The sequence below is a fragment of the Xylocopa sonorina genome, unplaced genomic scaffold (assembly GCF_050948175.1).
Source record: "Xylocopa sonorina isolate GNS202 unplaced genomic scaffold, iyXylSono1_principal scaffold0288, whole genome shotgun sequence".
Taxonomy (NCBI): Eukaryota; Metazoa; Arthropoda; class Insecta; order Hymenoptera; family Apidae; genus Xylocopa; species Xylocopa sonorina.
In genome coordinates, this window is record NW_027490359.1 from 33562 (window position 1) to 59462 (window position 25901).

General features: G+C 47.5%; 1 protein-coding gene across 1 annotated transcript; it reads left to right on the forward strand.

Annotated features, from left to right (window-relative positions):
* The first annotated feature begins 11654 nt into the window (after window positions 1–11654).
* Window positions 11655–14756, forward strand: LOC143432457 (uncharacterized). The gene is made up of 3 exons (XM_076909125.1): window positions 11655–13022; window positions 13162–13515; window positions 13572–14756. Exons 1-3 carry the CDS (start codon window positions 11655–11657, stop codon window positions 14754–14756), a joined length of 2907 nt encoding a protein of 968 aa, XP_076765240.1.
* The last annotated feature ends 11145 nt before the right edge of the window (window positions 14757–25901 follow it).

Genomic DNA, 25901 nt, shown 5'->3' on the forward strand with positions numbered 1-25901 from the left:
ACTCCCAGCATCAACCCTTGAACTCAGGCAACCTGCCACACTCGTCTGCAGAATCGGCAACCGGCAGCGTTCACGCGACCCAACTTGCACGCGCTCACACACTCCAAGTACCGCTGTGTCACTTGAACCGACCAGTATACGTGGTTCGTTCACACCAGGCATCGCTGTTTCACTCTCATCGACGAGCACTACTGTCTCAGTCAAACTAACGAGTATATCTGCCTCGCTCGCATCAAAGATGTACACCCTCGTCTACCTCGCACCGGTGATTTCGTCCTGCTGAAAGGCGCAGTCGCAGCCCATCACCTCAATGGGAACTCCTTCAATTCAGGGATCCGACTTTACCAGAACCTGTATTCTACTTATAAGCCTCTTACATACATATAAATACTATATCCGGACTAATGTATTGCTGCATATGAGAATTCATAAATCCAAGTTACACACATTAAGCCGCATGCTCCTCGCAACGATCCGTTAATCCCCCACTAGCTGGACCACATGTTTTGATGATTTTTCAAGTAAATATTTCAAATTAGTATAAATATTAATACATATTTTATATTTTAGTTGTTTCTAAATACGATGACTCCTTAAGATACTCCATTACATTTGAAATCCTATCAAATTTTATATCATTTCATGATGTTTTAATTAAATATTTGAAATTGGTTTATGTAATTACACTTATCATATATTTTAATTACGTAAAAATAGATCATCCCTTCTAGATAAAAATAAATATCTATATATTGTATAAGTCGATTATTTATTTGCTTGCCCCAGTTCGCTCTGTTTCCATCGAGGCTTGCAAATCCCTCTTCGTTATTCTTGTAATTCGTACTTTGGAATGTATGTAGTACGCATTGACAGTCCGACGCTGAAAATATCTCAACCAATTCTGCTTTACGCAATTAGCAGATATACAACCTCCTATCAACATTATGTCTACTTTTGATTTGGTTCAGTTCTCAAAGTATGTATAGTCTTCCTTCGGATTCGTCGCGATTAGGTCGTTTCTTACAGCCATTTTGATGATCTCTTTCTCTCTATGGTTGTTCTTCTTACTACCCCAAATTACCGATCTTCCGTTCAGGTCACCTGCGATTATTATTCTGTTTGCTTTCTCTACCTTTTCTATGCTGACCTCAATTTGGTTTATATATTCTTCGATTTCTTCCCGTTCCTGTTCGGCGAGAAGTAGCAGCTTATAGCTTTTGTTCCTTCGATCATTGCATGAACGATTCCGGTCGAGGAGTATATGGTGCCATATGTGAATCATTTTCGATTAACGCCTGTTATACATATCGCAGCGTCACCGTTCGCGCCTACAGTCAGTAATCTTCCATCTTGTGTGCTTCTGATATTATTACCACGTCAGTCTCTTGATCATTCGCATTTGCTTCATGCTATCTTGCGCGATTCGGCATCTGTTCAGATCGATTTGCAGGACTTTCAACTCCATATTCGTTTCTCGATCTTTTCTACTAACACCTCCCTATAGGCCGGACAATTAAAGCTCCGGCAACCTGTGTGACATACGGATTCCTCCTTCCTGCCTCGCTACAGATGATACATTTCGATTTATTTGCGATGCAACCGAACATCGTATAAATCTGGGACCCGCATCTTCGGCATGAGACATAGAAACGAGATGCGATGTCGCGATTTATGAAGAATAAGAACTCTATTGCTTCGATACGTAGACATATGGAAACGCTATTCCGTAGCAAGCAATTGTGGGATTTGAATTCCTCTGAAGTGCTGACGAGAATATACATAACGCGTTGCATTGAATATTATATCTTATCATGAAACATAGAATTGTGATTTGTTATCGCGTTTTATAAAGGATTAGGACTCCATTGCATCGATACGTAGATATCCGGAAACGCTATTCCGTAGCAAGGAAGAGTTGCATTTCCATTCTTTTGAAGTGTTGACAAGCTATACAGAACGCGTTGCATTGATATCACATCTTATCATGAAACATAGAAATGAGATGCGATTTCGAGTCTTAACGCATTTCTTAGCAAGGATGTGTGACATTTACATTCTATTGAAGTGTAGAGGAGGTATACATAACGCTGCGCAATGAATATTATATCTTACAATGAAACATAGAAATGGGATGCGATGTCGTGTTTTAAGAAGCATTTGAACTCTATTGCTTCGGTACGTAGACATCTGGAAACGCTGTTTCCTAGGAAGGAAGTGTGACACTTACATTCTTTTGAAGGGTAGACGAGGTATACATAACACTTCGCAATGAATACTATATCTTATCATGAAACATGGGAATGTGATGCTATATCGCGCTTTAAGGAGCATTAGAAGTCTATTGCTTCGATGCGTAGGCATCTGGAAACGCTACCTCCTAGCAAGGAAGTGTGACATTTACATTCAATTGTAGTGCAGACGAGGTGTACATAACACTTCGCAATGAATACTATATCTTATCGTGAAACAGAAATGAGATGCTATATCGCGTTTTAAGAAACATTGGAACGCATAGCACCATTGTGGCGCCGCGGAGGTCTCGGCGCAGCACACTCTCCAGGAGTGTCCAGCCTGGCAGGTGCTGCGTCGGGAGTTAGCGGCGGAGGTGTGTCCGGACCTCTCGTTGCCGAGTATCCTTTCGGGGATGCTTGGTCACGGGAGCGTCTGGCGGGCCATGATCTCCTTTTGCGAGGAGGTCATGGTCGCGAAGGAGGCCGCCGAGCGGGTTCGGGAGCAATCCATGCCAGCTCGACGTCGCCTACGGGTTGGGCGTCGTAGACGTTTGCCCCGTTCCTCCTCTCGGGGGGGGGGGGGGGGGGGGGGGGGCGGCTTCCACCTTCGGGTGTAAGTCACTTCTAGGAACCCTTCGGGGGGAGGGACTTCGCCAACTTCGCCGCGCCTGCGGGCCACGATGGTGGCCGTTACGCCTCAGGGGCCACGACTCGGCATTTGTTGGGTCGTGGTATCGGGTTTGACGCACCCGGGGCACCCAGTCACACCGGGCTAAGCCTGGCCCGAGGCGTCGACGACGCCCGTGCGGGGTGGACCATTTGGTCGTGCCCCACGTCTTTGCACGGGCGTCGTCCGGGGGGCGCGGTCGGCACATTTGGGGAAATGTGTCGGCCATTGCACGCTTCCCCCGGGGCGGGAGCGGTGGCTGAGTGACCCAGCCATCGCTCATTACCTCGGACGGGGGAGTGTGTATCGTCGACCACACTCCCCTCTGGGAAGGGGGTCCTCCCAGTCACCATGGAGAACCCCGGCGCGGGAGGGGACCGGACGTGTTCGTCCAGAGTTCCCGGTCCCCTCCCAGCAGCGCCAAGGAAGGTCACCGTGGGGTTTTAGCCGGTAAGAGTCCGGCATACCCCCGGAGTTCCCCAGCTCCGGGGGATCCATGAGGATTTCCCCACGTTAAAAAAAAAGAAAAAAAAGGTTAGGTTGGGTTGGAGTCTCGTTCGAGCCGCCATAGCGAACGGACATGCGCCGGTGCGCTCCGTGAACCGTGACAGCGAAAACGCGACTTATTGGTGATAGAGGTTGAAATTTTGTTTCAACCTCTCGTGTGTGTTTCGTGAAAGCTCCTAGAGTAAAATCTAGGAGCTAGTAGCGAAAATTAAGGTGAAAATAGGGGAAATACGCGTAAGTGTCTCCCCTGTGACGTGGCGCGGCGGTAACCTCGCGAAAGTGAAGTTTTCGCCGCAAATTAGTGCCGGAAAGTGAGCTTTGCCGCTTCCCAGGACACAAAGAGGATAACATATCACGCGTGTGTGTGTTAAAAGTGTGGAAAAAGTGCTAAAATCAGCAAAAAAGTGCCGAAGGAAGCCAGGGCGTCACCGCCGCCATCTTGGATCGCGGGCGTGGCACGTACGCCACGTCACCACGCTTCGTGGTTAGAGAGGCTTCCTTCGCCCCTTTCAAGCGAATTTTAGCACACACAGTGTCGAAAAACATTTAATAATGTTTATTTAAACGTTGTTTCAACCTCACGCGGGGAAGAAATAACAAAAAAGGAAGAAAACGCTCGTTGAACGCGGACGGAGGTGGCGCCACCCCGAGTTCAGCGGAGGGAACCACGCGGCAACGGTAAGTTCTAGAACTTTCTAGAAATTCTGACCGAGTGCAGCGTGTGTGTGTGTGTGAGAGAGACAGAGAGAGTGAGCCGGTCGGTCTGAGAGTGAGAGAGAGTCGGATTTATACGGCCGGCCGTACGCTAAACACAGACGATACGTGCTTGTGTGTGCGCGAGCGATAATACACGAAGTGCGAACTATCCGGTGGAAAGTGCGGTTTTTCCACACGGGAGCGATCGATAGTGCGCGGATTGATTTTCTCTCGGGAGAAATATCCATGTGCGCGACCGTTCTCGCGTAATTCAAAACGCGCGACGCCTTGCTTGGCGCGCCAAGCATGGCCTCGCTCAGTTACGCGACCGCGGCGGGTGGGGGGGGGGGGGAGAGGGCAGGCCCCAGTGGCCCTGTTGTAGATGCAGATGGATGGATCCACCCCCGGGACTACTAGGAGATGAAGCAGGAGAGGACACCTCTCCCACGACGTGCAAAGACGAAGCGACGCATCTCCCAGGATTCGGGAGAGGAGACCGATACGTCGGTGACGTCCATCCTGACAGTCTCGTCAGGAACGTCATCCCGATCATCGGCGAAGAGGGGGCGACCCTCCACAACGGGGGAGTACATCGGCCTAGCCGAGGCCAAAAGAGCCGTTAGGCTTGAAATCGAGAAAGAGGCAGAGATAGCTCTGGAGAGCGAGCTTCTCTATGGCGAGTGCGTCCCGCCGCCCTCTGGAAGATCGACAAACCCTATTCCTCCGCAGGAGGAATGCGATGAAGGGGCGAGTAGAATGCCCACCCCGGATTTAGCGCCTGGCGCGTTAAAAGCCGCGAACCAGGTGGAGACGGCGGCCGCGAAATCGTCCCAATTGAACGGGACGATCAAGCGGCAAATGCGGATCGCCGCGCGTATACTACACGCAGCGACGACTGAAGTGGTGCAGCGTGCAAAGCCCCCATCACAAAGCGATGACACGGAGTCGAATGTATATCGGATTCGTCTCCAGGAAATAGAGGAGGAGAATACGCGGCTGAGAGAGCGCCCCACCGCGTTGGAAGAACGATTGGCGAGAAGATTCTCCTCGCCGATCGCAGCAAGGAAGTCACCGCGAAAGGACGCAGACTTGAGCGTCCTTATGGAGAAAATCGGTGAGCTGGTGAGCGACCGGCTGAACGATTTCTGGGCGCTATGCGGAAGCCCAATTCGCGCCCAAAGAGACGACTCTCCCGCCAAGGGAGTCGACGTACATCTCCTGCGGGGAAAGCTCCGCATCTCAAGGGGCCGCACGGGAGAAGAAAGCTGGAAAAACAGCGGAAAAATCGAAGAAAACGCCCGCGCCAGCAAACAAGAGCGACGAAGCGGCGGCAAGAAAACAAACCGCGCGCCAAGAAACTTCCTCCATCCAGAAGAGGATGGAGAAGATTCAAGAAGACCAGGTCGCCAGGGAGACGGTCCAAAGCGTTGGAAAATCCGCAACTAGTATCAATGTTGCGGATAAAACCGTTAAAGAAACGCCGTGGACTCAGGTCCTCGGCAGAAAGGCCAAAAAGGCCGATAATACGAAGAAAGACGCGCCGAAGAAAGTGGAGGCGCCTGTACAAGGCGCCAAAAATACGCAAAAAGCACAGGAAGACAAACATCAAAAGAAGGAAGTAAAAATGCCGAAGAATCCTTCGACGGCCGCCGTGACGCTTGCCCTTCCGCAAGGGAGCGCCGGCACATACGCGGACGTTATGGCGACGGCCAAAAGGCTGATTAGCCTGAAGGACATCGGAATCGACGAAGTAAGGGCGAGGAAAGCCCTCACAGGAGCCCTCATTCTGGAAGTGACGGAAGAGGGCCGAGACGGAAAAACGGACGCGCTGGCCGCCAAATTATGCTCGATTTTCACCCCCGAGGAGGTGAAAATCACACGACCGCTGAAGCGAGTCGGCATGCGAGTGTATCGCATCGAAGACTCGCTGACGACAAACGAAGTCGTGGAGGCGATTGCCGCTGCAGGAGGCTGCCAAAAAGAAGACATCCGCGCCGGGACGAAGAAAATCGGCTACACAGGTCTGGGACACCTTATAATGGAATGTCCCATTGCCGCGGCAAAGAAAATAACCGACGGAAAGCTCAAGATTGGCTGGACGTCGGTGAAAGTGGAGGCGTTGGAAAAACGCCAATTAATTTGTTTTAAATGCTGGGAGGTAGGGCACGTACTTGTTAACCAATTGTTAATCTCGCCCCAGGACGGGGTCCGATTTGCCACTTCACCCATACGGGTATATGCACAGTAGAACAGCCCTCTACCAACCAGTTACGCCATGTCACTGAAAGGAGCGATGGAAAAATCCAGATGTGCCGCGGCGCCTTTTCCAGCGGGCGAGTCCTTCAGCTACTCCGTCGGAGAGGACGAATCCTAACCGCCGGAGTACCCACGGGGAACCTCGGGGAGGCGAACTCGCTACGAGTACGCGAACACGCTCACTCTGACCCTTTTTGAATTATTGTGCATCAGTTTGGCCAAATTTATAGATGCTCCAGACTGCCTGCTCAGTCTATTCAATTTTACTGTACGAATGGATTCGGACTATTTTGGGCAGTCGATAATGCACCAAACCTCCGAATCCGGGTATAATTCGATAGCCCCAGAGCCCCGTTAGCCACCGGGCAAGCCTGGCGCCCAGGTTCCACCATGAGGAGGTGGGGATGGGTACTTCCTGGACACCCAGGTTCTGGAACCCGCACGTACTTGCTAAATGTACGAAAGCCGAAGACAGGCGCGAGGCCTGTTACAGGTGCGGAGAAACGGGACACCGCTACGCGGAGTGCAAGGCGAAGACCGCCAACTGCCCCGTATGCAAGGCCGCGGGATGCCAGGCCGACCATAAAGTGGGAGGAAAGGCGTGCCAACCAGCACCGCCCACTAAGAAGACGGAGAAATTGAGAGTTCTCCCTGCAAGACCCGTCGTCGAGAAAAAGAAATCCACGACGAAGAAGAAAGTAAAGAAATCCGTGACAGACAAACCCGCGGAAACTAAAAGGAAGGAAGAGGCCACGCGCGAGGCTTCCGCGGCAATGGAGAAGAGCCGCGAGGAGGCCATTGAGATTGTGTAAAAATCAAAACTACGCAAATTCTCCAAATTAACTTGAATCACGCCGCAAAAGCTCAAGATTTAATGATCGAGAGCCTACAAAGCGGCGTGGTCGAGTTAGTGGTGGCATCCGAGCCGTATTTTATCCACGACAAGCCATCGTGGATAAGCGATACGGAAGGAAAGGTCGCGATCATCCAGGCGACGCCGACACGCATCCGGCCGATCACGCTCATCGCGCAAGGGCGAGGATTTGCCGCCGTTTCGTGGTCGGATTGCATCGTAATCGAATTGTACGCGCCGCCGAGCTGGTCGTTGCAAGATTTCGACCAGCTTTTGGATGAAGTGGGAGGGGTAGTAAGACGCCACGCCCACCTACCAACGTTCGTCTTGGGAGATTTTAACGTGCATTCAACGCTCTGGAATTCCTCAAGAACGAACCAACGCGGCTACTCTACGATGGACTGGGCAGCTTCCATTAATTTAAAGTTATTAAATCATGGAGACGCCAGTACATGCGTGCGTCAACAGAGCGATAGCAAGGTCGATCTCTCGCTCGCGAACGGCGCCGCAGCTCGTAGAGTTGCGAAGTGAATAGTAGATACGGCTGAGACCTTATCAGACCATCTTTATATAAGGATCAGCGTATCTAAAATTCAAGAGAGAAGAACAGCGACCAAAAATCAAAATAAATGGTCGCTGAGAAGAATGGACGACGACCTATTTTATGGCAGCAACCCTCGCGGTTACCTGGCCGGACGAACCGACCGAAGAGGCCGTAGTCGAGAGCGAAGCGGAATGGTTTACGAGGACGTTGACCTCGGCATGCAACGTAAGCATGCCGAAATTAAAGTCAAACCCTCTTCGTAACCCCGTTTACTGGTGGAGTGATGAAATATCACGCCTCCGCGCGGACACTACGATTGCGCGGAGGAATTTCACAAGATACCGGAAACGGCGAAATTCGATTCCGGAAAGAAGAGAGCAACTTTATCAAATCTACAAAGAGATGAAGATAGAGTTGCAAGCTGCGATAAAGAAGTCGAAAGCACGAGCCTGGGACGGGCTGCTCGAAACTTTGCGCGAGAACCCGTAGGGGCGTCCGTATAAAATCGTAATGAATAAATTACGACCATGGACGCCCCCGTTGACGGAAATAATGGAGACTTCGTTCCTGGAAGGAGTCGTCGACACGCTCTTCCCGTCGGAAGATCCAACGTCGGCGACGATCAACAATAATTCAACGATTACATCATCAAGTATCTCAAGAATTAATGACCCGAACACCTGGTCACGGGAATATGAAGTTTCCAAGGAAGAAATGGCTCGCGCCATCAAAAGAATGATGAAGAAGAACACCGCGCCCGGACCGGATGGAATCCCAGGACGTGCGTTGTCCATGGCTTGCAGCATCCTCGGCTCAAGATTGAGAAAATTATTCTCGACTTGTTTGAAGACCGGGATACTGCCCTCAAGATGGAAAACCGGCAGATTGGTCCTTCTCAAAAAGCCGGGAAAACCCGAAGATTCTCCGTCCGCATATAGACCTATAGTCTTGCTCGACGAAGTCGGAAAGTTATTCGAAAGAATAGTTCACGACCGTCTCGTCGAGCATGTATCGCGAGTCGGACCGTTTCTAGATGAAAACCAATATGGCTTCAGAGAAGGAAGATCGACTATCGACGCGATACAAAAAGTAAAATGTCTCGCGGAGAATGCGATCAAAGAAGGGGGAGTCGCAGTGGCGATTTCTTTAGATATAAAGAACGCCTTCAACTCCCTCGAGTGGAAAGCGATTCAAAGAGCGCTCGAAGAACACAGGTTTCCACGATACCTGCGAAGGGTCGTGGAAAACTACCTGAGCGAGCGAACGATAACCTTCGAGAATCGCAACGGTTTCGTTAAGAAGGAAATAAGCCGCGGAGTTCCACAGGGATCTGTTCTCAGTCCCCTTTTGTGGAACATTGGTTACAACGCGGTCTTAAAATCGCCAATGCCGTTAGGAGTTCATCTCACGTGTTACGCGAATGATACTCTGGTATTGGCGATAGAAACGAACCGGAAACGTGCAATCTGCCGGGCGGAAATCGCCATAGCGGCCGTGGCCAAGAAGATGGAATAACTGGGGCTTCAAATGGCGCCGGAGAAAACGGAAATTCTCTGCTTCGAAGGAAAAAGAAGAGATCCCAGTGGAGGAAAGGAAATGGTTACCATCGGTCCAACGCAAGTTAAAGTCGGAAGCAAGATGAGTTATCTCGGAGTGCTCCTCGACGATAAATGGACGTTCGACCGCCATTTCGCTCGTCAGGCCGTTCGACTGGATGCTGCGGCAAATTATCTGAGCCGCATCATGCCGAATATGAACGGTCCTGACGAGAAAGTCAGAAAACTTTACGCCGGCGTCGTGAAAAATATCGCTCTTTACGGAGCCCCGGTGTGGAGCGACGCACTTTGCAGGGGGAGAAGAAGCCTACAACTCCTGCGAAGTGCGTGGAGAAGGATCGCGATCTGCCTCGTGAGAGGATATCGCACGATATCTTACGACGCGGCAACGCTGTTGGCGGGCCTCGTGCCCCTCGAATACCTGGCGCAAGAAGAACGGACAGTGTACGAAAGCCTTCGTACCACGCTCCAGGTAGAAGAAGAAGAACAAACCGCTCCAACGAGAGATGAATTGAGAAAGGAAGCCAGACGCTTCACTTTCTCAAAATGGAAAGAAAAGCTCGCCCCAGTGTCCGCTCACAGGACCGTGGGGGCGATAATTCCCATTCTGGAAAAGTGGATTGAAGAAAGAAAAGGACAACTGACCTTCAGATCCACGCAGGTACTGACGGGGCACGGATGCTTCGCACAGTACCTGCAAAAGATTGGGAAAAAGGCCACGGCTACGTGTTTCCATTGTGGGGAACAGGAAGACACGGCGCAACACACATTGGAATTTTGTCCAGTGTGGGAAACGTTGCGTCATGCCCTTGTGGCGGAGATTGGTGCGGATCTCTCGCTGAATAGCATTCTTCCAAAAATGCTGGAAAGCGAGAGATGCTGGCGGGCTGTAATTTTGTTTCGCGACAGAGTTATGGCTGCGAAGGAAGACGCCGAGCGTGAAAGGGAGCGTACGCTCCCTGCTCGACGAGTCTTACGTGGTCGGCGTCGTGGACGTTTGCCACGTTTCGCTTCAAGGTAGGAAACTTTCACTTCTCCGAGGTGAAAGTCGCTCCAAAGTACCCACCGGGGAGCAAAACTTCGTCGCCACCGTCCATCTCCTCGCCACGGGCGAGAAGATAATAACGGAGGAAACGAAGGAAGAAAAGGAGACAACGCAAGCGGATTCAATACAATTACGAATAGATAAATTTCGTAATTGGAATTCGCGTGCCGAAGAAAACAACATCAAAAAGAAGAGGACAACCCTTGGCTACCCTCCGTCTAGACGTGTTACGACGGGGGGCCATAAACAAGGACCGTCTAGCGAGCGAGGTACGCGTAAGATTTGGGTCAAGCACGTGCCACTTAACGCTCGTTTAGACGAGGGCATCGACCGTGGTGGTTGCGGCAGATGCCTTTTAAAAGGACGAGCTCAAAAAGAGCGAATTTAAGATCGAAGATCTCTGGGCACAGGGGGATAACTAGAAGTGTTTGAAAGAGTTCTCGGCTATCTTCCGCGACGTGCAGAGAGACCACCGCAGGGTTTTAGTTGGTAAAAGTCCGACATAACCATGGATTTCCCTGCGTTAAAAAAAAAAGGGACCCCATAGCTCGGCAAGGGTGGTGTGACCCCTGTCGTTATTACCGTAAACCGGTCATGTTTCACCGGAGCGGGGGCCTTGCCTTTATTGGCCGGCCCGCGAGGGGATAAACCTCTATAAAAAGTCCCTGCCCCAAGCTGTGGTCCGCGGTGAGGGGGCGTGCCCAGTCCTTGCGGCTGGGTGTGGCCGGTGGGTGCATCGGTCTATAGCGGACCAACCCCGGGGTACCTGGCGCCCCCCGGGGTTTTTTAGCCTTCCCCCGGTATGGCGGCCCTGCCGGGGGTGACGTTTTTTCCGACCCACTCGTGGGACCAGTATGGATGCCTTTATTAAAAAAACGGGGTAGGGGGGTAGCGAAGGGGAGGGAAAGGAGGGAGACGGAGCCCCGAAGGCACTCCCGGAGGTGATCCGAAGTGAGGCGGTGTCAGTACCGCACCTTCGACTCACCGCCGAGAGACGTAGGAGATTGGAGGCCCTGTCCGAGAGGAGGGAGCGCCTTGCTGCGCGTCCCTCGTCCCGGGCAGAGGAGATAGCCCCTTTGGGGGCGGGAGAGGGGGACACCGGCGAGCCGAGCCCATCTCGGGCTTCGTCGGTGTCCATTAGGTCGCCGTCGGCTCTATCAGGCTGCGAAGAGGAAGAGAGTGACTCCGCGGAGACTTAACTCCCCCCCCCCCCCCCCCCCCCCCCGCCGACACGCTCGATGATCCTCAAGCAGTTGGGGGAGCACCGCGAGAGGAGAGGCCGCCCCCCCCCCCCCCACTATGGGGATTATATGGCGTTGGCTCAAGCGAAAGAGCACCTCCTCCGGGTGGAGGAAGCCAGACTCACGCTCAAGTATGAGTCCGAGTTTCTTAGCCATGACCCGGAGGAGCCTGCCCCCCCCCCCCTCCGGGCAAGTCGGCAAATCCTATCCCCGCGGTGGCCGACTATGCCCGGAGGTTCAGGGAAGAGGACGCTGCTACGTTAGGATGCAAGGCCTACGTAGCAGCGAACGATATAGAGTGGATCGCAGCAAAATCCACGAACATCAAGGGCGGATTCATCCGCCGTCTGCGGGAGGACTCTCGTCAACTGCTGGCTCTGGTCCAGGAGCTTCAGCAGCGACGGCCTCCCCCCCCTCCCTAGCAATGCAGGAGGACAAGGCCATAATAGAGGGCCTGTCGGTGCGTATTTCGGCTCTGGAGGCCGAAAATAACGCCTTGAGGGCTCGGGTGGCGGAGTTGGAACGGATGCCGACTCCGGTGCGGGGGATGCCCCCGCCGCGATTGTCTAGCACCCGGGTTTCACTTCCGCTTCTTTCACCGATTGGAGGTGTTGTGGGGGGACCTGGGAGCCCCGACATGAGGCGTATTAGCTCCATGTTGGAGGGGCTGATCGACGCGAAGATGGGGGCTCTTCGCCAAGAATTGGGGCCCCCAAGGGGGTCCATTCCTCCTTCTTCTCCTCCTCAACTTTCTGAGGGGGGGGGGGGGGGGGGAAGAAGAGAAAGAAGAAGAAGGGGGCTGAAAAGGCGGGGGAGCAACCATTCCCCTCTCCGAAGCAGACGTGCCCAAACCGGGGGCCTTTTATTAGAAATTCCCGGGGCGGGCAAAGCAGACAAGGCCGAAATGTTGGCGGCCAAGCTGGCAGGGGCCTTGACAGATTTTGCTGTCAAGGTCTCCTGCCCGCAGAAACGTGCTGACCTAAGGGTCAGCGGGCTGGACGAATCAGTCACCCCTATGGAGGTGGCTGAAACCTTGGCGGCGGCAGGGGGATGCCGAGTGCAATACCCTGCTACAGCCGCACGTAAAGTGGCTGTGGCAGGGCATCTGAGGGTGGGATGGTCAGACGTTAGAGTCGTGGCCCTCCCAGCCCGCCCGCAGCAGTGCTATCGCTGCCTTGAAACAGGTCACGTGAGGCAGCGATGCACTGCTGATGTGGACCGTGGGGACCACTCCTATAAATGTGGTACCCTCGGCCACCGGGCGGGACAATGTTCGGCGGCTGCCCTCCATTGCATTGTATGTGCAGATATGGGGCGGCCGGCTAACCATCGGCTGGGAGGGCCTCTATGTAAACCTCCCACCCGTAGGGCGAGACAAGTTGCCGCCAAGGTACCCACCACCACCAAGGAGGTGACTGTGGTGGAGGTGGAGAAGGGGGGGGAGCATCTGCTCCCCCTAGACAAGTGGAGGAGAGCGCCGCGTTTGCGACAGCGCTGATGGAGGGCACGAGCCGGGGGGAGGCTACAGTGACGGACTAGCCTTAATCCATGCTCGTGTCCTCCAGACGAACGTCAACCACGCCCGCCGTGCGCACGACCTGTTGGTAGGGGCACTTGCGACGGACGTGGCTGACATAGCCGTGGTCGCCGAGCCATATGCTGTCCCCGACTGCCCGTCCTGGTTCGGGAACAACAGTGGTTCGGTGGCAATTGCCCAGCCTGACGGTTCACGGCCAGGGTTTTTGTTGGTGGGGGTGTATGCACCGCCCCGCTGGCCCTTCGCGACCTTTGAGGAGTTTCTGGACGGGCTGCAGACCTTCGTGTCACAGCACGCAGCCCGTCCAGTCCTGGTCCTGGGGGATTTTAATGCTCATGCGATCGCATGGCGCTCCCCCAGGACGGCCGCGAGGGGCAGCGCGGTGTTGGAGTGGGCTGCTGGCCTTGATCTCCGATTGTTTATTCGGGGATGGGCCAGTACGTGCGTGCGGTACCAGGGTGTAAGTGCCGTGGACCTTTTATGGGCTTCCCCTGGTGCCGTACGCCGGGTTACGGGGTGGCTCGTGGACGAGCAGAGGAGACCCTATCCGATCATTGGTACATTCGGATAGAGGTCTCCGTCACCACCCCTAACCGCCCATACCCCCACCAACAAAGACAGCAACGTAGGTGGGCTATCAAAGCCCTGGATGAGGACGCCCTGATGGCGGCCGTTCTCGCCGTGGCCTGGTCGGAGCCGTCGACCGGGCCCGTCGTGGATGTGGAGGCGGAGGCCGAGTGGTTTCACGAGGCTATGGTTGCGGTGTGTGATACCGCCATGCCTCGTGCCAGGCCTCCGCCTCGGCGGCCCGTGTATTGGTGGTCGGCTGCAATCGCAGAATTGCGGGACAACTGCGCTGCAGCCCGACGCCAGTACGCGAGGTCTCGCCGACGAAGACATCGCGACGAGGCGCGAACGGCACTGTTGTATGCTGAATACCGTCATTTGACAGTTCAGCTGCAGCAGGCCATCAGGAGGGCCAAAGCTGACGCTTGGGACGGACTCCTCCGCTCCCTGGATCGGGATCCGTGGGGGCGCCAATATAAGTTTGCGGTCAGCAAACTTAGATCATGGGCGCCTCCAATAACGGAGACGATGGACTCCCAGCCCCTCGGGAGGGTGGTCGGCACGTTGTTCCCATCTGGGGACGAACCGGCCACCTTTCCGAGGCAGGTGGACCAGTGTGACTGGTCCACCGAGCTGGAGGTGTCCGAGGAGGAGTTGGCCGGGGCTGTACAATGCCTCAGGGACCGGAATACGGCACCGGGTCCTGATGGTATCCCCGGCCGCGCGTTGGCGATGGCCTTTAGCGTCCTCGGTCCCCGTCTTCGGCGGCTTTTTACCGCTGTTTTGAGGACGGGGACCTTCCTACCTCGATGGCGTTTTGGACGCCTGGTCCACCTTAAGAAGGAGGGCCGGGACGCGGAGTCTCCCTCCGCATACCGGCCCATTGTGCTCCTGGATGAGGTGGGGAAGCTCTACGAACGCATCGTGGCTTCCCGCCTCTCCAGACACCTGTCGCGTGATGGACCCGATCTGGCCGAGTGCCAGTTCGGCTTTAGGGGTGGGCGGTCCACGGTGGACGCTCCCTTACGGGCTCGGCCACTTCCAGGGGAGGGTTAGCATTAGTCATATCTTTAGATATTAACAATGCATTTAATACCCTCTCCTGGGAGGCCATCCGCAGGGGACTCGAATCGCATCGAGTCCCCATGTACCTGTGGGTGGCGATCGGGTCGTACCTGAGCGGCAGGTGTATCGAGTACATGGGGCGATATGGTATCCACCATCGGAGGGAGATCAGCCGCGGCATACCCCAGGGGTCCGTGTTGGGACCATTGTTATGGAACCTGGGGTATGACGCGGCTCTGCGTATCCTCCTCCCCACAGGCGTCAGCATCGTCTGCTATGCAGACGACACGGTGCTCATTGCCTGTGGGAGTACACCGGGGAGGATCGTCCGACGCGCCGAGGTGGGATTAGCCCTCGTGGCTTCCCGGGTCCGGAGTCTGGGTCTGGAATTGGCGCCTCATAAGACGGAGGCAATGTGGTTCCTTGACCATAACCACCGCCTCCGTTCTTGCGGGGAGCGGTCACTAGCCCAGACTCTGGTCCGGATAGGTAACGTCGGCATCCAGGTGGTAGATGGGATAAAGTATCTCGGGCTCCACCTGGACGGCTCTTGGAGTTTTGAGCGCCATTTCTCGCTACTGGCCCCCAGGTTGGAACGTATGGCGGCTAATCTCGGCCGTCTTTTGCCCAACCTGGGAGGTCCAGACGGGAGGGTTCGTCGCCTTTATGCGGGCATCGTGCGGAGCATGGCCGTATACGGGGCTCCAGTGTGGGCAGACGATCTAATGGTCAGCCGTCGCAGCAAGCAATTGCTGCGAAGTGTTTGGCGGCGGCTGGTCATCAGAGTCATCAGGGGATACCTCGCTGTGTCCTATGTGGCGGCGACAACTCTGGCGGGGCTACCACCGTTAGAGCTCCTGGCGGCTGCGGATGCCTATGTTTATAGGCAGCTACGCGGTCGCCAGGATGACTCGGCCCCGCCAGAGTTAGTGAGAGAGGCGCTCAAGCTCCAAGCTCGGCGGTCTGTTTTGAATACGTGGCGGGAGCTACTCAACTGCCGCCACGGAAGTCATAGGACCCTCGGGGCGGTTCACGGAACCCACGGGACCCACGGAAGTCACGGGAGGATGTCTCCATTGTGACGGACCCGGAGACACGGCACAGCACACGCTGGAGTGGTGTCCAGCGTGGGAGATGCTGCGTCGTGATCTTCGGGCAGTTATAGGCCACGACCTATCCCTGCCATCCGTCGTCAAGCGGATGGTGGTGGACCAGAGGTCGTGGCGGGCGATGACGGGCTTCTGCGAGGTCGTCATGAAGATCAAGGAGGACGCCGAGAGGGCTCGTGAGCGACTCGATCCCTCTCGGCGTCGACAGCATAATCGCCGTACAACTTGACGGCTGGAGGGGCCTCCATAAGCCCCTCCAACACGTTTTAATTTTAACGCATTTGCGACGCGAGGTGATGGATGACTTCCCGCGCGGGGAAAACCACATTTTGGTGTGGTCATACCCCATGTCTTTGCGCGGGAAGTCGTCCAGGGGGAAGTTGCAGACCATGACAGGTGGGGGCCTGTCATGGTCATTGCACGCAGCTTCCCCCGTGGTGGCGGCGACTCCAGCGTGGCCCTGGAGTCGTCAAGGAGATGTTTCTCCAAGTGTTGGAGACCCCATGCTGCACTTGGCATTGTACAATTACTCCTTATTTACCCTGTTCTCACCCCTCACTCCTACTCGTCTTCCCTCCCTGTCTACCTTACTAAAACACTGGGCTACCAGGTGGTCTGCACCGCCACATTTGTAGCACAACTTTTCCCGCACGCTGGGACAGCTAACCGCCATATGCCCCATCGTATTACACCTAAATCACCTGTTATTTATCACAAATTCCCTAATCCTACATATATTCTACCTTATTCTTATCCTCTTATTTTCCTTTAAAAATCTATCCACCTGTAACCCTGTCACCTCCACGCACGCCGTTTGGGCCCCTCTCCTACCTTCTCTTCTGAAGATCACCTTCACTTCCCTCGTATCAATATTAAAACACTTCCCTACCGCTCTCTTTTTCCGCTCTCTTTCTCAATTTCCTCACTGCCTCGGTTGCCTCGGTTGCCTCGGTCCCTCTGGTAACTTCATACAACTCCCTACCTATTTTTGACAGCTTTTTATCAGGCTCATTTCTTATTTCTTTGTTCTAATTTCTGCTGGCACTGTATGCTCCCTTGATTTTCAGGGTAATTCTCATTAACTCCTGGGCTATCGCTTTGATTTCCTTCGTATCTTGTCCCTTAGTTCCCTCATCTCCTCCTGTGCTTCTCCTATTTACTTCCTCATCCCTTTCCACTCTCTCCCTTGGTATGTAATATCCTTTACCACTCTTTAGTGGTGTTGGTATCTTCGCTAATTCCTTCCCTCTTTTCCCTTTGACCATCCTGTCCTCTTCACTATCGTCCCATTCCCTCGGTGCCCTATTCCTTTCCTCCCCATCCTTCTTTCCCGGTTGCACTACTTGACCCTGAAACCCGGTGAGCCATTTCAGGGGTCGCACGGTAACCGGATGACGATCCGAAGGGGCCCGCTTGACCACCCTCATTCGGATCGGTACTGGGGGATCCGACGCCCCCTGCACCGTAAAATTTTTTACTTTTACTTGTGTCTGTCATGATTGTTTTAGTTTTTTTTTCGTAATCCAGCTTCATAGCCAGGTCGTCAACATTTAGATCCGTCCGTGTTTTCTAGTTTTAGCAACATTTGATTCCTCCTAATATATATTTATTAGTATATTTTAGTTCTTATTTATTTCATTTCATATTATTATATTATTTTCTATCTGTTGCTCTTCATTACATCACGTAAGACGTGTCTTTTCCATAATATTCTATTTTATTTTATTTTATTCTATTGTCATATAATTATTTATTATTTTACCTATATTGTTATTATTTTATTATTTTATATTATTTTATTATCATGTCTTGTTCATTTCATATTATTTTATCTATTTTATTATCTAGACTTATTCATTTTACACAAGGTATAATATTTTTGTTCTATCTATATCTTATGTCTTGTATCCTATATTATTATTGTTTAATTATTTTTACTCTATTTACCTATCTTATCTAATTCATATTATTTTATTTTGTCTAGTTTTTATTTAATATTAAGTTATACCTTATACATATGTTTTATTTCATCTAATTTCACCTTTTTATTTAATGTTTATATATTATTTGTATATTATTTATATTTTTCTTTATTATGTATATTATTTAAATTTATATTATTTGTATGTTATTTATACTCTCTGATGTTACTAATATTAAATATGTTCCTATTATTATTTTATATATCTTCTTTTATCAAATATATGCTATTTATAAACACTATAATAAACATTTGCAACCTTTGTTACCATCATATCCACTTTATCCAACTACAGTCGGTATTATCTCATGACTACCGTCGGTAACTTGTAATTTTCCACATTGTTACATCTTCACTTCTTCCTTTGGTCGATAACTTCCTGCATTACCATATCCCTACCGTCGATAACTAGCATTACCTACAGTCGGTAAGGTCACTTCCTGTCATGGAATCGCGCCCCCCCCCCCCCCCGGCATCCCCCCTCCGTCATACTCCAACCCTTTCAAAGTTTAGTTGGCCCCTCCACTCTTGTTCCCTAACAGATACAAATTTTTCTAAGTCCCGCTCTCTAATATCCTTATTATAATCTGAGTGCATTTTACATCTTTAAATTTTCGCGCACAAAGTTCCCTCACATAGTTCACATATGTTCCTAATACAGTTTCACCCTCTTGATAGTATTGCGCCCTCTGTGGTTCATATTTAACGCTAATTTCCTATAGATCCTTACTAGCCAATCAGAGACCTCAACACGGCCACTATATGTAAATCTTATGATTTCACACAACATATTTCGCCCTCTATTGTTCTCATTTGGTATCAGATTCATGCCAAACCTTCTTAGCCAATCAGAGGCCACAGCACACCACATGTGTACGCGTCTTACAACTAGCATGGCTTCCGCCGAAACTAGACATTCTTTCGATCTAATATTACGCCATCTATCGTTCTAATTTGGTACCAAATACCCATACGTCCTTCTTAGCCAATCAGAAGTCGCAACACACCGCGTGTATATAATTCCTATAACTAATATGTCTTCCAACAAGCCAAATATGGCCGCCACTTCCGTCATTGCCACGTGTTTACAGTATTATTCTAAATTATTCTCTTTTTTACTCACTTTTATCATTTTCCCAGTATCATAGATTGATCGAATTACGCATGCAAACGTGCAACTCACCATTTTATGCCAGTTTATCATCCCTTTTCACCTTTTATCGCCTCTTTCATCGTGTCTAATCCATCGTCTTATCATGTACTTTGCACGTGCACGTGTTTCACAATTAAAATTATTATTTCTGCCCATATTACCCTCACTGCGCTTGAAAAATATTAATTTAATGCACTCTTATGCACTCACTTAATAAACTTATACACCACTTATCACCACAAACGGACTATTTACTCTCTCATTGACATATATGAGTAGAGCTCTCGCACACGCGTCCGCTCATTGCGGTGTCTCGGGGCCGACTAACCTAACCTAACCTAACCTAACCTTCTACTTATTCCTGTAATTAACCTAGGTAGCTATATTTATTATTTCCTAATTGTTTATGTTATTTGTTAATTTGTTTAGGTTTATTTATTTATTGATGTTGTTTTAGGTTTGGTGTCTTTTAATTACCTGTCATCCGGATTGATGAATTTTGCTTCCACGCCTGGTATGTATTCTTAGATTATTTTTTTTATTTCGGTTATTTCTCATTATTTTATTTATTTTAAGTGATTTGCTTGATCATTATTTTATTTATTTTAAGTGATTTGCTTGATTTTAATTAATTTTTTTCTTTCAAGGTGTCCTCTTCGGCGTTCTTTCTTTACATCCATCGTTGGTTGCCGTATATATTATGGTTTGTTTTATTTAATTTGCTGATATTCGTGTCCATTATCATCCCACTTCTTCACTTCTTTTCGCTCATTCAGTTCTTCTTGTCCTATCCCTTTCATCATTTTGCCTCTCTTCTTCTCTTTCTTTCCTCATCTTTTCTTCCATTACTGATTTCGCAAATTTACTAAACGTTTCCTATGCTTTTTTGTTTGCGGTTGTTAGTTTTATCAAATTATTTTTCGTTATCTCCGTATTAGATGCTACTGTTTGTTTCATTTCTTCTCTTTCGGTGCTCCAAGCAGTGCATTCGAATATTGTATGTTCCGGATCATCTACTTCTGCTTCGCAGTGTCCACATTTTTAATGGCTTATTTTATTTATTCTATATGTATAGGAGTTGAAACATCCATGCCCCGTTAGTAGTTGCGTTGTATAATAATTCATTGCTGCTATATTTCTTTAGTGTTGGGATCAGTATTCTGGTCCATTCTGCTTTCTTTGATTCCATCCATTCTTTCTGCCATTTTTCCGTTATTTCTATTTTTGCCATCTTCTTATTTTCTTCGATTCCTTTCTTCATTTCTTCTTTTGTTATTTCTTCCGCTATTAACTTTTTTCTTAACTTTTCCTTTTCTTCATATACTCTCTCTCTACCTTGTATAATGAAATTTATTGGTGGTTGTCTTGATATTACGTTGGGAGCTTCTATCGAAATCGTCCTGTATGCACATATTGTGCGAATTAGTACATTTTGTTGAGATCTTCAGAATTTTTTTTTAATTCCTGTGTATTCGTATGCTTTACACCACGTTGGTGCAGCATATAGCACTATCGACTCCCAGACTTTATAATATAATTTTCTAGGAAGTTGCCCTGGTCCTCTTAAATTCGGTAGAAGCCACGCCATCGACATGGCTGCTTTATTTGCTTCATTTAATGCTACTTCTACGTGCTTGTTGTATTTTATGCGTGTATCTAGTGTGACGCCTAAGTATTTGATATTATAGCTACTCTTGATTTTTAAATTTTCTTTTAACTCAAATTCTACTTCCCTTGGACCCTTCTTCTTTGATAATATGATGATTTCAGTTTTTTGTTCGGCTATATCTAATTGATTTTTTTCTAACCATTTTTCTGTTTGTTTCCAACTTAATTTTATTTGTTGCTTTATTATATTTATATTATAATGTTTAACTATTATGATCGTGTCATCTGCATATCCTATTATTGTTATGTTATTATTAGTTTTAATTTCCCTGAAGATATTGTTGTATGCTAGATTCCACATCAGTGGTCCTGAGATCGACCCCTGCGGTATTCCGCCATATATGTTCGTCTCAATCGTTTCTTTGTTGCTAAAATATTTTATACTTCTTTCGCTTAACACTTGGCATGCGGGCAACGTATTTTTACGTTTTTTGTAGTCTGTCGCTGGAGCGCGGGTCACGTAAAAATACGTATTTTGATTTGCGGGTATCCACCAATTAATTGTTAGCGGGTATCCACCACAAATCTACTACTTACATATAATTACATGTATGCGTGACATTATATGTGTTTTCTTTGCGTTACTGGGCAACGATTTCCATTTTTTCTTCCGACATTTGACGATTGACTCGGTCTTTTGCTGAGTTATTTCGTATTCGATCGAATTCCTTGCTCGAGAACGTACAAGTCGTGTTTTGCCAATTTGAAGCTTGGTTTTTTATTACTGATTAAGTATTATCATTTCTATATGTACTTGTTAGGAAAAAATGTTTTTTAATAATTTTTCAAATTTTAAAAATCGTTTATTTATATGATTCCCTAAGAATATCCTTTCTTTTGTTAAATAATCATACAGTATATATTTAAGTGTAAAATAAAAAAGGTTTCGTTCATAAAAACGAAGTAGTTTTTGATTTAATGCGATTTTTCTGACTAATCAAACTTCCGCGTGATTCACGAAAACACGCCCGCTGCACGCGTAATTCGGCGCCGGATTATACCCGCATTCCAAGTGTAAAGTAGCTACTTATGGCGTCCTGTAAGCTTTTATGACTTCTTAACGCGATTAATATATTTCTCCATCTAATAGTGTTAAACGCGTTTTTAATCTCGATAATCTCATTAGTGCGCACCATTGTCCTTTTTTCTTTGCTAACATTATTTCTTTTTGTATTTTTTTGACTGCATCTATTGTTGAATAGTATTTCCTGAAGCCGAACTGATTAGGGTGTATTCCCTTTGTCCCTAGTTGTTTCTCAATGCGATTTTTTATCATGGTTTCCCAAATTTTGCCAATACCGCCTATTATGCAGAGAGGTCTATAATCGTTGGCCTTGTTTCCTTCCTTGCCACGTTTCTTTAAGAGTACAAGCCTTGCGATCTCCCAGGCTCGTGGAATCTTTTTTGCTTTAAGCGTTGCGTTATCTATTTCTTGCAGATCATCTATTTTGCTGTCGACTAGCCATTTCGTAAACATCTGTGGAATTCCGTCTACTCCGGGCGCTTTGTTAAAATTTATCTCTTTTGCAGTTTTCCTAATTTCTTTCGCGCTGAATTGCTCAATGACGTCGTCAATTATATTTGCGTCTTTTATTTCAATTCTCGGGTGTCGTTCCGGATCGTTAGTAATAAATAGTGTCTTGATTATTTGTTTAATCTCGTCATTCTGAATTTCTTCATAATTATTGCTATTACCTTTTCTTTTGTTAATTACATTCTTATAGGGTTTCCCCACGGGTCGTTGTCAAGTGTTTGAATATAGTTTACAAGGCAGCTAGCTTTGCTGGTTTTTATTAATTTCTTGAGCTCTTTTTTCTTCATTTTTAACGCTTCTTGCAATTCTTTATTTATTTGCTCGTTTTTCCTTTTACTTCCCACCAATTTTCTTCTTATTTTATTGGATTCTTTTATTTTCCTTGCAATATCTTCATTCCACCAATACTTGGCTACTTTATTTCCTTTATAGCGTTTTTTTAATGGGAATACCCTTTGTGCTACCTTATTAATTACTTCATCGTATCTTTCGATCCATACATCTTCGCTTTTCGTTCTTAAATTTAGTTTTCCGATTTCTTCTTCATACCGTTTATCCGTGATTTCCACTTCGCTCTCTTTCCATGAAGGCTTACAAATCCTTCGTTACGCTTATCGATAATATTTTGGAAAGTATGTAGCACATATAGGTGGTCTGATGCTGAAAATGTCTCCAGAACCTCTGCTTTTCGTAATTTGTCATATATGCTTCCGCCTACTAGCATTATGTCAATTTTTGATTTGTTAAAGTTTTTAAAATATGTAAAACCTCCTTTCGGATTTGTCGCAATTAGGTCATTTCTTAAAATCAATTCTATAATTTTTTCTCCTCTTCTGTTGTTCTTTTTGCTTCCCCAAATTACTGATTTTGCATTAAAATCACCCGCGATTATGATTTTGTTCGTTATTAGCCCCTTTTTATTATTATCTTCTAGCATCGTCATGTAGGCATCGAATTATTTCTTGTTCCTGTTTGGTGAGAAGTAACAACTTATTATTTTTTTATCTTCGATCATTACCTGCACAATTCCTGGTGCGGAATGTACAGTGCCATATGTGAAGCATTTACCGTTGATTCCTGTGGTTCATATAGCAGCGTCGCCGGTCTCGTCTTGCAACCAGTAGTCTTCTATCTTGTGCGGCTCAGATATTATCACCGCGTCTGCTCCTAGTATCATAGCTGTTTGTTGCATGATTTCTTGTGCGATACGGCATCTGTTTAAATTGATTTGAAGGATCTTCAGCTCCATACTCGTTTTTCGTATTTCTCAGTCAGTGCCTTCTTGTAGATCGGACAATTGTAGGCCCCGGTAACATGCCTAGTGTATGGATCTTCCTTTCCTGCCTCACTGCAAATGATACATTTTGGTTTTTCTGCAATGCATCCAATCATAGTATGGCTGTGGGACCCACATCTTCTGCAAATTTCTTTGTTATCTTTAATTTCTGCGCAATTTCTGCCAATATGCCCCAGTTTGTGGCATTTGTAGCATCTCTCTATCCTTGGTAGTACTTTATAGGTGCAGGACGTTAGTCCTATTCACAATCGCTTTACTTTTTCCAACTCTTTTATGTATTCTTGCCCAAGATCGACTATCGCGCCTTGGTTTCCTCTCCACGTCTGTTTCAGTAGTTTAATATTTATACTGCTGTCATTGCCTTCTATTTTGTTCAGCGTTCGTTTTATGTAATTTCTCATTTCCTCTTTCGTCACCAATGGGTCTATTTCTTTTACTTCTATCGTTATGTTCGCACTCATGTGCTTAACTTCGAATTCTTTCTCTAAGGTTCCTTTTATTTCTTTAATCTTGCCCTCTATCCGTGCTTTGCTGTTAAATTCTAGTATTATATCGCCTGTTCTAGACTTCCTCACCTTGTTCAGTTCTTCTAAATCTTTTCTCGCTCTTTTCAGTACATCTCTATATGTTTCCTCGTATGATTTTCCTTCCTTCACTTTGATTATCATTGCCTCACTTCTGTTCCTCTTTCCGATTTTTTTTAGATTTCCCGGTTTCTTTCTGGCTACCGCTCCCGCAAAGGTTTCCTTCTCCTTTTCCATTTCTTGTCAATATTCTGCAGGTTTTCTTCTTCTTCTTTCTACTTGGGTCCATTGTTCCCCTTCATCTCTACGCTCTTCTTCTGTATCCATTCCATCATCTTGCCTTTTCTTTTTATTTTTATTTCCTTCTATCGGTGTGATTCCTGAAGTAATCCCCTGAAGTAATTCCTGAAGTAACCTAACCTAACCTAACCACTTCCGGTGGAAAATAAATAGGAATGACATCACTTCCGAATTGACATCACCGGTTGGTCCTCCAGGTAGAATGACGTCACTTCCGTTTGGCGTGCTAAAGATATAACGTCATTTCCGGTTTCGATCAGAGGGAGTTTACAGTAGTATCGGGAATAATCGAACAGATTAAATTAGGTTAGATTATTTTTTGAAGTTTGTGGAATGTTGTTTTAAACACTTTGACGAAGCTCAAATGATGTGATGTCAGTTCGGATTATGATACGAGAGATGCCATGTTACTAAGAGAGGTTAGGTTAGGTTAGGTTATTTTTTTTAAATTTGACGTAAATGACGTCTATAGCTGTCAGATTCTTGGCGATAAGCGTACGCAAATGACGGTTATAGCCGTTCGACCCTCAATGATGTGTTTTACGCTAATGACGGTTATAGATGTCATGAATATTTTACTACAGACGAATAAATGACGTCTATAGCCGTCCGATCCTTGGCGATGTATCCACAAATGACGGTTACAGCCGTCGTATATATTTTAACGAATTAAAAAAAAGAAGAGCTTTAGTACGAAGTGTACAAACTCATGCACTTGTAAAATTGTCGAGTAACACGTCTAGAAAAAAAGGAAAAAAAAATAGTGCTACCATGCCAGACAGTATATTAGTTGTTTTTTTCGCTTTATAAAACAAAACATTAGAGTATCTAGAGAGAAATGACAATAGTCAATCTCAGTTGATGCAGTCGAAAGATGATGTATTTTGTAAGTATTTTTGCATGAATGAAGTAAGTACGATGAATTAGTAAAGTAAATGCCTGCCATTTGCATCAGGAATGGAAAATTAAATGGTGAGGAAATGGTGGCACATGCGCGACAGAAACATCCAAATCGCAGGGCCACCTGGATTTCAATCTCACTTGCATTTTTTTACTCTCTATCTGCCCAACTTATTTTTACGTTTAGTTAATCAAAATTTAATAAAAATGATAAATGTATTATTTCTAATACACTGAAAATAAGGAAAGAAAGCAAAAATAAAAAAAATATAAAATACACATGTTACTATGACTATAAACATGTAAGAACATAAATATTATACAAGATAAACAAGAAAAAATATAATGAAAAATACAAAAAATATATTATACGTTGTATATTTTATTTTAAAATTATTTTTAAATCCAACTACTTCATCATGTGCTACACTATAAAATAAATGAGCCTTCAAACTCATTTCATCAGCACATAATAAGCAGTGACGCTGTATAGCTGGTAATGTTTTCATTTTTAATTCTAGAGCGTGGAAAATTTTTTGTTTCATTCCTGGAACCAGATTCCATTTTTGTGTAAATAACTGCAAAGTACGTATTGAAGGTAATGACATTGATTTTTGTAATTCCTTGTAAGTTCGTGGGCTTGAAAAAAATAATGACAAGGCAAATTTTT

What these genes read in the sequence shown, in the direction of transcription:
- LOC143432457 (XM_076909125.1), top strand. Translation starts at nt 11,655, where the DNA reads ATGGGGATTATATGGCGTTGGCTCAAGCGAAAGAGCACCTCCTCCGGG. An exon ending in AGGAGGTGACTGTGGTGGAG is followed by an intron (nt 13,023 to 13,161) that starts GTGGAGAAGGGG and finishes CGTGTCCTCCAG; the next exon opens with ACGAACGTCAACCACGCCCG. An exon ending in CGGCCGCGAGGGGCAGCGCG is followed by an intron (nt 13,516 to 13,571) that starts GTGTTGGAGTGG and finishes GGGATGGGCCAG; the next exon opens with TACGTGCGTGCGGTACCAGG.